General features: G+C 39.3%; 1 protein-coding gene across 2 annotated transcripts in view; it reads right to left on the minus strand.

Moving 5' to 3' along the window:
- LOC116312248 (sodium/potassium-transporting ATPase subunit alpha-1-like) overlaps positions 1-15451 on the minus strand; it is a 53972-nt gene that overhangs the window by 12802 nt on the left and 25719 nt on the right. Inside the window, exon 1 of one of the 2 annotated variants that reach the window (XM_039607270.1) lies at positions 223-373. The exons of the other annotated variant lie outside the window; for it this stretch is intronic. Within the exon in view, the coding sequence (XP_039463204.1) occupies positions 223-234 (12 nt within the window). The 5' untranslated portion in view covers positions 235-373. Of the gene's footprint in view, positions 1-222; positions 374-15451 lie in introns of those variants that run through there. 2 annotated transcript variants of the gene reach the window in all.

Here is a 15451-nt window from a genome sequence, read left to right on the forward strand (position 1 = left end):
TGAGATCTAGGTTGTCACTGATGTTGACTCCAAACCTAGCCCCAAGCATAACCTCATGATTTGGAAAAGACAAGAAGTATTTTTTGTTTTTTCTTAAAAGAAATTCTATTTCTTAACCAAAATCCCAAAAGTTAGACTGATTTCAAACTTGAAAAGAAATGCAGAACCTAATCTTAAGCTAAGTTTAAAGGCCAAAATGTCTGACAAAATTTCAGTACTCACTCCAAACCCCATGATTGTAGTTCAAGTCCAACAGCAGTCAATCTTACTGCCTTACAAGTTAAACTTCCCTCCTCCACTTCTCTCTTCCACACCTGCACTGCCTCTTTCACTCCTGTATCTTCCACGCTCTCCGGAGCAGAGACGATAGGTAGCATCAGTTTGGCACACCTTTATACCTGACGTGGTGGAGCTGTAGCTGGGCAGGGCAAGACCAGGTGGGGGCTAAAGGTTACTCAACCCCTATGCGTTGCTCTAACTGCCTCCTGTCTTCCGCTTGACTTTCACCCCTCATTCTGCCATTATGAAAAAACCATTTACATTTTCTTGCTCATTAATTTTACCTGAAGCGTTTATGTGTTTATGATATCTCCACCCGCTCGAGGTTGAGAAACTTGAGTGAATCCAGCTATGAAGGTGACTTATTTCCTCAAATCTTCATTAACAATGGCTGAAAATAGGGACTAGATAATTAAAATGGACTTTTATCTTGTGAGGGTGCAGGTTACCTGGTGCACATAGTATCTTTGCTATGTGCACCAGGTAAACTGGTGCACATAGCAAAGATACAATTTGGAATGCAATGGAAGTAATCCAATGAGCCTGAAGCTTTCTGAACTTCCCTTATGAAAAAAAAGATCTTGCAATTCATTTCCAAGTTATATTACTTTAAGTAATTACCGCTCTGGAATGCCCTTTACTATGCTAAACCACTGTGTTTAACATAACATGCTAAAAACAAATTCCTTGGTTTGCTGCCTGCTGCTCCCTTACATTAACTAAAGCCAAAAAACCATTTGAGACTTTTTCTTTTTTCCCACACTGTTGCATATCAACTCATAATAGCTGTAGTTCACCGCAGTACAACCAAACCCGGGAAAGGATATTGGTTTGTGGTGTAGTGATCTGAAAGTCATCAGGATGCTAATTAACAAAATGTGCCCGTCATGTCAACACCCAGAGATATACCTTTGTCTTAACGACATATGATCACACCTTCTATCCAAACACACGAGCACACACATTTGAAATTTGTGTTTAGACTTTCATTTACAGAGTTTGTACATGTGGATGCTTGAGTCTTTGGGATGTTCACCTCCCACACAGAAATTATGCAATTCTTGCATCAATAAAACCAAAACAGCGAACCATGATTGAGCCTAAGTGGCTCCCTCAGAGAGTTTATGGAGATAATGTAGGTCTTAGTTCTGTAATTAAGGCATTATAGGCTCTTGTATAACCCTAAACAATGCTCTGTCATACACAAACAACGTGGGAGCTGAAAACGTAAAACATGGCCTTTAGACCGTTACTGTCCTACCAACTACATGAGAGTTAGTATGAATAGTATTAAAGGAAACACCAGCAGCAGGGGCACAGGGTCCAAGCAATCTAAAAGACACTGAAGAGCTAGATTTTTTTTTTTAAAAGACAGGAATGTGAGCAGCCGTACTTATGCTTAAGAAAAGTGATTATAATGGAAGCCAACTTTGCAAAATATACAGTACTATGTAAAAGAGAGTGGGTATAAAGCATTCACGATGCAGACACACATAACCATAAAGACAAATGGTTAGAAATCAAAAAAGCATGTCCAAAAATGCACATGCAAATGCATAAATATAACCTCTTAAACTGTTCTTAAACTGAAATGTAATGTAATGTAACATTTCAATGTAACTATTAGTGTAACTATTCAGGATTTGTGAATAGGAGAGCCAAGAATGTAGACTGGCTAGTCTACATTCCTACCATCACCTGGGTTTATTGGCTTAAAGCATGACAATCAGCAGAAATGAGCTTCCCCCAAAGGGTGACTGGGCTTAGACTAGGGTGAGGAGGTCATCTGGGAGAAGCTCAGAGCAGAGCTGCTGTTTCCCCACATTCAAAAGAGCCAACTGAGGTGGTTTGGTCATCTGACTGCAATCCATCCTGAAAGTCTCCTAGTGAGGCGTGAAGCGTCTACCCGGGGAAAGTGCCAGGACAGACCCGGGACTCACTGGAGAGATTATATCTCTCAGCTGGCTTGGGAATACTTCCTTCGAAAGCTGCTTGCCATCAAGCAAGCATTCTGGACTGTGCATTTAAAGAATGGAAAAGTGTCTGTTGTGCATTGCTGAAGAGCTTTACTGAGTTTCTTATGTCAGAGGGATTCAACACTGGGCTTGAACGAACACTAAAATCTACCTTTGATAATATAGCAAAAAGGGTCCCAAAGTTCCCTAAACTGAGACTAAACCTGGATATGCAACGTGTGAGTGAGTGCTCTATAAAGTGCTGACTGGAGCAAGAAAGCAGCCAACAAGCCGTCTATAGTAGTGCCAACATACTGACTGCCTACATGGACTATAGCAGTGAATGGTCATTTCAGAATAACTCATCATGGCGTGCGGTACACGTACAGACCAGTGATTCTTAAGATTTAGATTTTAGTGCTTTGTCCTCCTCATAGCCACTCCTGCAGCGAGGGTGACAGCCAAACCCGTGTTGACATGTGAGAACATTTGCCTTGCTATGTCATTTCTACTCCTCCAGAGATGCCTGACAAATAGACATACATCTGTTGTTTACTTGAGAAGCTATCATATGATTACAGCTGAAATGTGTGACTTGTTTGCTACATCTTATTCCTACTGGAGGCTTCTTCAAGGTTTCTTGAGAACCCCTTCCCCCACCCAAGTACTTGTACAAGACAGCACAAAGCCTACAGATACTTGGAATCTGTATATTATATATATTATAATAATATATAATATATTCATTAAATAAATTTGACTTTGTGCCATTTATTTTCAATTTGACATAAAACATTCACATGAGGAGTGATGTGAACAAAAAGCACAGATGTGTAAAATGCAACCACAGTCGATCCAAATTACAGCCACATGATAAGAACAGCATGTTTCCCACCCCACTGAGACAGTAAATCCTTGTGCTGTAACAGCACAACATATCATCATGTATATTTGTTCATTTACAACATCGAGAAGAGTGCTCGCAGTCAGATTAACTCTCCATGCACCAAAGGTTAAGGCCTTTATATTAGCTTCTTTTTTTTTGCTGTTACACTAATGTGACTTATATTAATAACTATTTGGAGACATAATGTGTTCCTGGATGCCTGCAATGGGTAAAGTTACCATAAAAATATCCTTTTCATCAGCAGATTATATTTATGTGATACAGAATGTGAAGTCATAGCAAAATTGATGAGCTAATTAAACTCTGTGGAAATCTGTATTATCTGATGATGATGAAGATGGGGGTAGACCACCAACTGTATATGAAACATGGACATAACCAATGTGAGCAATCACAAGTTTGTGGAAAACCATTTTGGATCATAGGTCCGACAACGCTGTTAGAAGCTAATGATGACATGCTTATTTTAGACCAAAGAAAAGCTGCATATTAATATTATTTATTTATGTATAGTAATGTTTATTTCTTCTGCACAGTTGGGCATTTTAACCTGGATACGTTTTCAGGGCAAAATTAATAATGATATGGCAGATTACACACCAGATTTTCTCTGAGCTTAAGGCTGTTAAAACATGTACTGTGTGCAGAAGCATCTCCCTGCTGTGGACCCAAATATAAAAACATTGACTGGTAACGCCTCCAGTTCCCAAGGGAAAATGCCAACACAAGACACAAAGTGAAAGCATCAGTATTATCGGCAATGCTTTGTCTTTGTACAGTCGTTCCCAAGCTGTGGGGCAGGACACAGCAGGTGTGACATGGATGACTAGGTGAAAAAAGAATTAAAATGAAATGAAATGCATCAGATTGTTTTAGTTAGGTAAGATAATTAAGAGTTTGCTGATGCTATTGCACTGACTTTTATTTTGTAAGGTGAAGATTGTAATATAATAAAGGAGATATAATAAAGAAAATAGACAGAAAACATGAACAATCAGACAGCCCCAATGAGCAAACACTTGGCAAAAGTGGGAAGGAAAAACTCCCTTTTAACAGGAAGAAACTTCTGGCAGAACCAGGGTCAGGGATGGGCAGCCATCTGCCGTGGCCTGTTGAGGGAGACAGGACAAAAAGACGTGCTGCAGAAGGGACACAAATATTATCATAAAAACATTCAGGCCTAAAGAGAGCAACCACAATATACAACACCAAGACCCAATCAAACTGCTACCAATACCAGTGAAAAATAAGAACTTCACACTGAATGTGAGAAAAGCCCAAATATTTCTCAATGAAAAAATAATGAGCTGGAAGTGACAGCCCAGTCTCACTCATGCCATAACCCAGTACTTCAGGGCACCGCCACCAAAGCACACGTTACACCTAAAGGAGCCTTGACCAAACAATAATAACTGACGCCCCAGAGATAAGAGCTGGTCTTACTTTTATAACAATATTATAAAATTCTAATTAGCCATTAACATGCACTTCAAAGACAAGTAAAGTTACTAAACAGCCCAGCTGGATTACAGGCTGCAGTAGATTATACCTATGGTTCCCAGAAGGTAGGGTGGGAACATAGAGTTCGGACAACCAGGTGAAAAATGTTGTTAGGTTTACATTAGGTTGTGGACAATAACACAGTTTTTATGATTTTGTCTCTGTACATGACATCAAAGTGGACTGCAAATAACACAATCAACATGTGACTAAATTCAAGGGTTTTAACCAAAGTATTTCAGGGCCATTAAAGTAATTGTACAAACTAATTTCTTAAATATAAGAATTGTTTTTATTTCTTTGCTGTCAACACACGTCGTGGTTCCTCTTTTGAGATGCTGTACAGTCCCCACCAGTTGCTGCTTGTTTGACGGTCTTGCTGCATTCAGTTTTGTTCAAAGGAACTGAAAAGCACGCTGTGTTGGGTTCAGATCAGGTGACTGACTTGGCCATTGAACAATATCCCCTTTCTTTGCCCTGAGAAAACCTTGGGTTGCTTTTGCAGTATGATTTGGGTCATTATCCATTTGCATACACTATAGATCGCATGTCATATCATCTATCAGTGCTTTGCACCTTGTTGTAAACCTTGACAAACCTGCAGACCCTTACAGTGATACCCCTACCTCCTTAAGAGCATTCTTGACTCTGTAAGATGTTGTGAAGTTGTTTTTCTTCACCATGGAAATACTTCTGTGATCATCCACTTCCTAGACTTCATCTGTGGTCTTTATGTCCTTTTGATGTTGGAGAAGGTTTAATTTGACCTCTTTCACTTGCGCTTACATCTCTTTCAGGCTCATATTGTGAGTTCCAGTGAACAGCTACCAAATGCAATTTCAACACTTGGAGTCAACTCCAACTCTTTTATCTGTCTGATTGGTTCTGGAATAGGCAATAAGTCTCACCTGGACATGAAACTTCTTATTAGCCAGTTGACTAATAAAGAAACAGTGTCTGTAATTCATAAATATTTTGAATTAAAGCTGAAAGTCTGTACTTTATTAACATCTTGACTGCTTGAACTAAAATCCTCTGGGGTGGTGCACTGAGTCAAATTAAAAGAAAAAATGGTAACTGTATTAAGTAAAAGTCAGTTGAATGAATATTTGTTTTACTTTGCCAGCATTTAACAGAAACCTTAGGCAGGAACAATCTACAGAACATCATGTTCAGAAAGCCTGACATACTCCCAGTAGGACTTAATAACTCCCAAAAAGAGACTTCACACACATACTCAAAATTTCCAACTTAGGTGTTTGTCTAAAGCTTGAAAAAAGGAGGACTGTAATTTATTCTTTGTGTTTAGAATTTAGCTCAGCATGTGCATTTGTAGGTTTCAGTGTTAGCAGTAATTTTGGCTTGGTTTTGATAAAACAGACACAGAATGGCCCGTTTTCACAGAAAAAATAAACATTTAAGTACTGCACAAAAACATGCTATATAGCCTCAGACATAAATGTTTCTTGTCAGAGAATAACTCCAGATGAAGAAGTCAGAGACTCTGTGGACACGCTGGGATATCTGTGCCAAGGTCAAAAAAAGAGAAAACAGACTGTTGTTGAGGCTGCCATGAACGAAAGGGACAAAAACAAAAAAACCAACGTTTTGTCTCGCTTGTTTTCCACTTCTTCTCCTCTCATACAAATATAGAAAAAACTGAATGAAGTCAGAAAAAATTATATGGATATGATGCTGCTAAATGCTGCATAGTTGTTTTCTGTCATCAAACAGAGGATTATTGTTATAAAAAAAAAAACCCCTTTGCCCTAAATTGGTTGTACTAAATATGATTTTGTTTAAAATTAGAAGCCTGCCATTATAGCAAACTAATAACTACTCAAAACCGGACTGTACTTGGTCCATATCACTTTAATATATTTTGTAGTCTTTATCAGTACATTAAAAAAAACCCAGTCAAAGTAGTTTCCTTAATCATTTTTAATCCCATCAGTTTAGTTGGCAAAACATCTTTAATTTACAAATAGATGCTGTAATACAAACCCTAAGCAAGAAAGATGCCTTCTTCTTAAGCATGGCATGCAGAGTTCATAAAGAATATATAGTACATTACTTTTGTAATAGATTACTTTTTAAATATTTTTGTCCATGCATCACAGGTCCCATTCACATGCTAAACAGTACTATTTATAAGGTGCTCCTCTGTGAATATTTTACTTGGTAAGTAGTAAATAAATAACAGAGTTTTTCTTGTAAGTCTTTCATCTCTGACTGCAGCTGGTAGTCTTTGGTCTACCTGACAGCTTCAGTTAATTTAGTACATTGGCCCATGGATCAGTTCTCTACCTCCTACAGGTTCTTGTTGGAGTGCCTCAACAGAACCAGTGCCTCCAGAAGAACACCACAAAAAGGGTTATTGCTGCCAGATATAGTCCAAGATGGTGTTGAAGTTTGTCAGACCACATCTGGCACCAGTATCAAAGACTGACATAACATCAACATGACTGGCAAAGAAGCCAGTAGGACAAAAACAAGACGGAAAGAGTCGGAGCAAGTTGGTTCTATGAGTGAGAGGATTTTATGGTAATAAACTGATTGAGGATGCTATCATTCTCTTAGACTTACTTAATTGTCAAGCAGACTCTCACATATGTAGATGTATCACTGTAAAAGTGAAACATTTTCATGAATGGAGATAGAGGGTTTAAAACAAGGTGTAAAACTCAAGAGCAATGAGCCTAGAAATGGCTTTTGCAGAAAAACCTAACCCTTTAAAAGAGCCTGAAGAGTGTTTTGGGGAAAAAAAAGATTCTTGGACAGATAAAACCATCAAAAAATGATGGAAAGAGAAAAATATGGAGAAGCAGAGAAACAAGACAAGATCCGAAGCATAGCACATCATCTGTCAAACATGGTGGAAGTAATGTTATGGCATGTATTGCTGATGTGACTGCTGATAGAAGCAGCAGGATGAGGTGAAGTGTAAAAGGGAATAATGTCTGCTCAGATTCAGCCAAACTGGTGGAAAACTGATTGGACAGGACTTCACAGTGCAAATAGGAAATGACCCAAAGCAACCTGTAGAAGCAACCCAGAGTTTCGCAGTGAAATGGGATATTCTTCAATGGTTAAGTCAGTCACCTGAATCAGGAAATTCAAAAACCAGGTCAAATTGTGTATGAAAGGAGAAGATAAGGCATAAAACAGACGCAGTCCATAGCAGTTTCTACACCCAACCATTTACCAGAAGCTTGGTTCCTTGCAGGCCAAGAAAGAATTGAAGAGTTGAAAGAATTTCTGAAATCTTTTTGCACCACAACAAAATGCTTGTGTAATTAGTAAACATTCAAATCAGCTGCAGTGTCAGCAAGAAATAGGCCAGCTGACAGATCAACGTGTAATCAAACTAGGCTACAGCAACACACATGGCATCCTCTCTGACATGAAGGAAATGCTAAGTGGTTCGGTTTAGCTGCTTTACAAGCTGCCAGATCGCATTCCTGGTACAAGTGGACGTCAATGGAGAGTAAATTGGATTTGGATTCTCGTCAGTTTCACCCAGTGAGATGATGACAGGGATCATGTAATCTCTCAGAGATCTATGTGTCGTTCATTCAGACCACACAGGCGCACGCACATAGACCCCGCACATCCCTTTAATCTGGTTGAGGATTACCCACTGCAATTAGAGGAATGAAAAAAGGAAGATGGAGGGAGAAAGAGACAGACAGGGCAAGGGATGTATTTTTCTAATTCAGATTATTGCTATTGTCAGTTTTATTGTATGGCTAAGGTCACTGTCAAAGCTGCACACAGGCAGTTGAAACTGAACCATGAACAGTACAGAAGTAATTAGGGAATCAATACTTGTCTTAATGATTTTGACAGATTTTTTTCCTTCATGTGCAGTTTTCCTAAAGCTTGTGTTAATATTCTTCACAACTTCATATTCATCAGAATCACAAATACAAATCTTTTAGCACATCAGATGAAGATTAAGGGTTTCTTTGACACATTCCTTTATGTGCTTATAATGAGCTTGATGCTGAAACACATCCCATCCCTGATCTGAGGCCAATCCAGCACTATCAGTCATGGATTGGCCTCCCTAGAACTTGGACTTCAACATTATTGAAGCAGTGTTGGATCATGTTGACAGAGAACAGAACAAAAGGCAGAAACATCCAAAGAAGAGCTTTGAATGTCCTTCAAGAAGCCTGGAGAACTATACTTGAAGACTACTACTCAAAGAAATGAGAAGAAAGCTGCCTAAGAGAGTTCAGACTGTGCTGAAGAATAAAGATGGTCACCCAAATATTGACTTTCAAGCTTGTAGAATTGTATAAACTATTAAGTACTGTATTTTCACGTGTGCTGTCACATGTTTTAATACATTTCTGCACCAATTTTCCATTTTGTAAGAACTCACACCAAAAATTAAACTCGATATTTAATTTGGGGTTGATCACAACCAATGACAGGATGTAAAATATATAAAGTACAAATGATCTGAATCTTTTAAAATGTAATCACTGTACAAATAAAATAGAAATTAAAAGCTATGTAAGACGTACATGTGACGTTATAGTTTTACATTTCCCAGCATTGTGCGCTGTAGTATAGTGGCACAGGGAACTAGTGAGAGAATAAAGGAAGAAAGAGTCACTGTAGGCACTTTCAGCCTGGCTGATCCAAAATCCTGGCAACAGCAACAAAGAGCTACTGTCTGAGCTCACTCTTTCTCACACATTCATGCACACATACTGCAATGTGCAAACCCCAGTGTGGATGCAAGCTAGTTTGCTAACAGACACATACCAAAATGATCACCACATGCAAGTAATGTGCTAGTGATTTTCTTCTCACCACACGTCTTATGGGTTTTCTGGATGATTCCCTAAAGACTGAAAAACTTCTAAATTCAGGCCTTTTTTGATGACAGGTTGGTTAGGTTTGGGTCAACATGGTAACGTCGGTTAAAATAGATCCTTTAACATAATCTGGGGACACCTATCTGACTGAAAGCATTGGCAAGCTTTGCCCACGTGCCTGCACTTGCAGCTCTAGCTCAACACGTGCCACCTACAGACAAAAAATGACACCTGGGGTTGTGACACTGATGCATCCTGCAAGTATTATACTTGAATATTTTTAGTAACTGTTGCATCATGGCAGTCCTTAGGGCTTTCAGTCTGTGGTGGCAACATCAGTCCAGTGGCTCCTGGACTCAACCTTCTATTTTGGTCATGACTGGAATATTTTAATTCTAATCAGTTTTATTTGTACACCACAACAGCAATCACCTTAAGGCACTTCAAACAGCTACTTTTATTAGAGGCTTTTTTGTAGTCCTCATGAAATGTGGCTCTCTACGTCACATCAAGCACCATCATCAGGTAAACCTGCCAATATGTGTGAAAACAAATACGAGCCAATCTCTTTTGTTCTTTGTGTTTAGCAAATTTTAAGCCTTTTGAACACCACAAACAAGTAAATGTCAGCAAGTGAGGATTGTTATTGTGAGCACATAGACATGTAGGCATGCTGACGTAAATATTTAGCTCAAAGCACCGCTATTCCAGCGTTTCACCTTCTGCTGCAGAGGAACTAGCACGTTAAAGTCTTTATTTTCCATTACTTTTGTTTGTGTGTTTTAAGGTCTCCCACAATATCTCTGTGGCACCTCTGTCAAAAACTGCTTTTAAAGGTTTGTTTTAAACACATTGTAGGTCGCAAAATAGTACGTTAGGAATATAAAGTCAAGACTGAGTATTTAATATATGTGTTATTACAGAATAGCAACATTGCAAATTGTTCAATTACATTTTTTTCAATTCAGTTTTATTTATACAGCTCCAAATCACAACAACAGTTGCCTCAAGGTGCTTTATATTGTAAGTTAGACCCTACAATAATACAACAGAGAAAACCCCTACAATCATATGACCCCTCATGAGCTAGGGATTTGGTGACAGTGGGACGGAAAAATTCCTTTTTAAGAGGAGGAACCCTTCAGCAGAACCAGGCATTTGTTTAAAAAATTTAGTTTTAAAGACATAAATCGTGCTCTGCTTTACTAGACAACCACCCAAAGTGAAGTTTATGCCGCTGCTGCCCTAAATCCTGACACCATGGTCAGTTTTTCTCAGCTGTGATGTTTCAGTCTTACACAATTCAATCATAGAGTCACTATGCAGTCTGTTTGGGAGTCAAACTAAGGTCAAAAGATCAGGAGATTGGTTTCAGTGAATGTGTTTAAGAAAGGCCATCAAATGCTGTTGCTTAACTGTCTGAGCAAATCTTGTGTTTGTCTCAAGAGACTGTTATCAAAAAATCAACATCCAGGGCGCAGGCCTTCAGCCAGCTACCTCTGATGATTTCAGATACAGCTCTAAGTTGTCATTATGCCTTTCCATAGTTGTAAACATGCACCTACTCACTAATTATGGCTGCAGCTACCAAAATAAAAGGGAACATAATTGTTGTCTTCAAACCAAGATTTTGTTTGTGCAAGTTTTGTTATGACAAAGGTTTTGCCCGAAGCAGAAAATGGCTACACACTGTTGTATGTGTTCAAAGGCATCTCAGTTGCAACATATTCGAGACTAAATACATATTAGGTAAAAGATACGTCAAGGTCCTGAACTGGGATGATCACAAAAAATACAAACTGTGAAAAAACACATTGGAATGTGTAACATAGCAATGAGTCATTGCTATCAGCTTCATTTCAAAAGTCATGCAGCGTTTGTTTCAGCTGTGTGGCGTTGTTTGTTGAGAAAGCTTTTAAAAAAAAATAAAAGGAGATTCTCGTAACTGCCTTCCACAGTAAAACTGCCTTCACTTCCCTGAATGACTCGGTCAGTGGTCACCTTTATGTCTGACATGAAAAAAAAAAGTTAGCTTCCTGGTTAGCATGGTGGTATGGGGCTAAACACTGTTATCTCACAGCAAGAAGGTTCTGAGGTTGAACCTTCAGGTCAGTTTATGGTTTTCTGTGTGAGGCACGTTCTCCCCAGGTATTCTGGTTTTCATCACAAAGACATACATGTGAGGTTAACTGGTGATTCTAAATTAGCCACAGGTGTTCAGTGTGTACCCTAATCTGAAATATGTAATTCAGTTTCTTCTATTTCCTTGAAATTTGTTACAATCACTGCATCCACACACAGCTGTATTTTTCCTGTTATTCTTGAGGTTGATGGAAATATTCTTTTCTACAATTTAATAAGCAGTGGGCATGAAACTGGCAGACCTGTAGTGCATGAGTTAATAATGAGTAAATCCCCACTAATCTAGGTGGTGGATTAGGGCTGATTACCCCTGAAGTGAAATGCTCAGTTTTCCAAACAATGGATTTAACCATATATTCCTGGAAATCTAGAGTGAATTTATTTATTTATTGGTCTTTAATCAAAGTTAAGGCAAAAAAAGTTTACTGAGCCTGTTTAGAAACCTGCAACAGAAAAGACATTCAAATGAAAGAGAAACATATTGAATGTTTGAACTGAGACATTTTCTTATTGGATGAAAAGTATTGGTTCATTTTGAATGTGATGGCAGCAACACATCTCAAAATGTTGGTGGAAGGACACAGAAGGTTAGAAAAGTAGGGGGGAGTAAACAGAAACAGCTGGAGGAACACTTTTATCTAATTCGGTTAATTAGCAACAGGCCAATAACATGATTGGCAGAGTTTCTTAGAAGTAAGGAATGAAGAAAAATGGGTGGAGAATCATAACCAGAAACGTCACCATCTTCTCCGTGGCAAAGGTTGGTTTAAAATGTACAGAGGCAAAGTAGAAAAGCCTCTGTGGTCAGAAAATTAAAACGAGAAAATCTGTCATCAGTTATCAAAAGTCTGAATTGGTGATGGAGGACGTCAAGGCGATGGTATACCTGCTGCTTGGTCTTTGGGTTTTTATCAGAGTCGGGGAACACAGCGTTGTCTTTTGTGTAGCCATTTCCCTGGTTGCTGGGTTTCAAAACTGCCAGTTTTGATTTTCAGAGAGGATGACTCACCGAGTGACATCACTGACTAGCGAATCAATATCATGGAGTATGTTGACGTCACATTTTTGGCTTGCCTCAGATTTCTTGGAACCCCGGCCGGGGTTTTAGGGTTTTCCACCTAACAGAATACCCTAAAAACCAAGTTGAGCCGTGCCGAGCCACCCAAGTAGGTACTAGTGGAAAAGGGCAATTAATGTCTATGGAATTGTCAGATTGCACATCTGGAAAGTCACCCTCTGCGATGAATGGTATATCCAGGTTTTAGAGCTACGTATGTTTCCATCCAGACGAAGTCTTTTTCAGGGAAGGCCTTGCATGTTTCAGCAAGACAATGCTAAACTGAATACTGTATCTAAGGGCAATTAATGTCTATGGAATTGTCAGATTGCACATCTGGAAAGTCATCCTCTGCGATGAATGGTATATCCAGGTTTTAGAGCAACGCATGTTTCCATCCAGACAAAGTCTTTTTCAGGGAAGGCCTTGCATATTTCAGCAAGACAATGCTAAACTGAATACTGCATCTAAGGGCAATTAATGTCTATTGAATTGTCAGATTGCACATCTGTCAAAATGCACATCTGGAAAGTCACCCTCTGCGATGAATGGTATATCCAGGTTTTAGAGCAACGCATGTTTCCATCCAGACAAAGTCTTTTTCAGGGAAGGCCTTGCATATTTCAGCAAGACAATGCTAAATTGAATACTGCATCTAAGGGAAATTAATGTCTATGGAATTGTCAGATTGCACATCTGTTAGAATGCACATCTGGAAAGTCATCCTCTGCGATGAATGGTATATCCAGGTTTTAGAGCAATGCATGTTTCCATCCAGACAAAGTCTTTTTCAGGGAAGGCCTTGCATATTTCAGCAAGACAATGCTAAATTGAATACTGCATCTAAGAGCAATTAATGTCTATGGAATTGTCAGATTGCACATCTGTCAGAATGCACATCTGGAAAGTCACCCTCTGTGATGAATGGTATATCCAGGTTTTAGAGCAACGCATGTTTCCATCCAGACAAAGTCTTTTTCAGGGAAGGCCTTGCATATTTCAGCAAGACAATGCTAAATTGAATACTGCATCTAAGGGAAATTAATGTCTATGGAATTGTCAGATTGCACATCTGTCAGAATGCACATCTGGAAAGTCACCCTCTGTCTGGATGGAAACATGCGTTGCTCTAAAACCTGGATATACCATTCATCACAAAGTCTTTTTCAGGGAAGGCCTTGCATATTTCAGCAAGACAATGCTAAACTGAATACTGCATCTAAGGGCAATTAATGTCTATGGAATTGTCAGATTGCACATCTGTCAGAATGCACATCTGGAAAGTCACCCTCTGTGATGAATGGTATATCCAGGTTTTAGAGCAATGCATGTTTCCATCCAGACAAAGTCTTTATCAGGGAAGGCCTTGCATATTTCAGCAAGATAATGCTAAATTGAATACTGCATCTATTAAAACAGCATGACTTGATAGTAAAAGTGTAGGTTGGTTCATCACCAGATGAACTCATTCATGAAATGAAAAATACAAGAAAGTAGATCCAGGACTGTTAAGCAGCTAGAATAATATATCAGGCAAGAATGAGGGAAAGTGGCAAGCATGGCCCTGTCCTAACTTTTTTGACATTGCTCCCATAAAATTAAAAATGACCTTTTTTTTCTTCTTAAAATGGCACGTTTTCTATGTTCTGATGTGAATAAAAATGTGGGTTCACAATGTTTTTTTTATCAATAAATTCAGTTTTTATTTGTATTTTACACAGCCTCACAACCTTTCTGGAATCGGCGTTATACACTTAAAAGTCTCTCACCTTCTCATTAACCTCTCCTTCACCACAGTGGACAAAGAAAGGTAACTTGCTGGGAGAAGCTAAGAGCAGAGGAAAATGTCAGGGGAGGGACAAGATAACGTTGGAAAGGAGGAGCTGAACAGACAGGAGAGGAGGAGACTTGTCACATGACGGTACTGGAATGTCATCTTGTCCTTGGAAAGGACACAGGCATCTCACAACAAAGGATTTCCTTGTCTGCATTTCCCCAACTTTTTCTGTCTTGATTTCACTCTCCTTCAAGAAGCTCTTATCTGTCTTCCATTTTCTTAAAGTCTCTCCTTCCCAGCTGCTATTCACCTTTTGTACAACACCATCTCAGTTCCTGACACTGCACACGAGAAGGACACACACTCAAGATGCCCTTTGTACTCTAGAGTTTTCTCTTTTTTCACTCTGCTGCTAGTTATTTCTCAGTGGGAGTTCATTCACACACACATGCACACACCTGTAACTTCCCCCACATCCCCCATACCTCTTCATTATCATAATCATTTTACCTCTCTCTCTCACAAACACACATACAGACAGAATTCCTATGCTGACTCCTCCCCTCTGTGAAGACTTTCCCCTGGGGCCCTCGCAACCTTCCCTCATGGAAAACTACCAGGGTACACCACACACACACACGCACACACAACGAGACCTGTGTTAACAGTGGACCGCAGAGTAACGGGGAATAGAAAGAAGAATAGAGAGAAAGGGTGATGAGCGAGGGGGATGGGGGACGGAGGGCCTGTGACTGATAAAATTTGATGAAAACAAGCGTAAATCTGTCCAGCTCTTCCAGTCACGCACACGTGACAACATGAATATTTATACAAGTGACTTGAAATGCTTACCGATAGCTAAATGGTCACTGAGAAAGAGAAAGTGAGCACGCCCACTCCAATTCAAAGCAACACCACCTCCCACTGGACTAATCCCCCACTGAACTAACTACAGCCGATAGCACTTTGCTATATTATTCACAGGACTTTCATCCATTGAAA

Source organism: Oreochromis aureus, linkage group 23 (assembly GCF_013358895.1).
Source record: "Oreochromis aureus strain Israel breed Guangdong linkage group 23, ZZ_aureus, whole genome shotgun sequence".
Taxonomy (NCBI): Eukaryota; Metazoa; Chordata; class Actinopteri; order Cichliformes; family Cichlidae; genus Oreochromis; species Oreochromis aureus.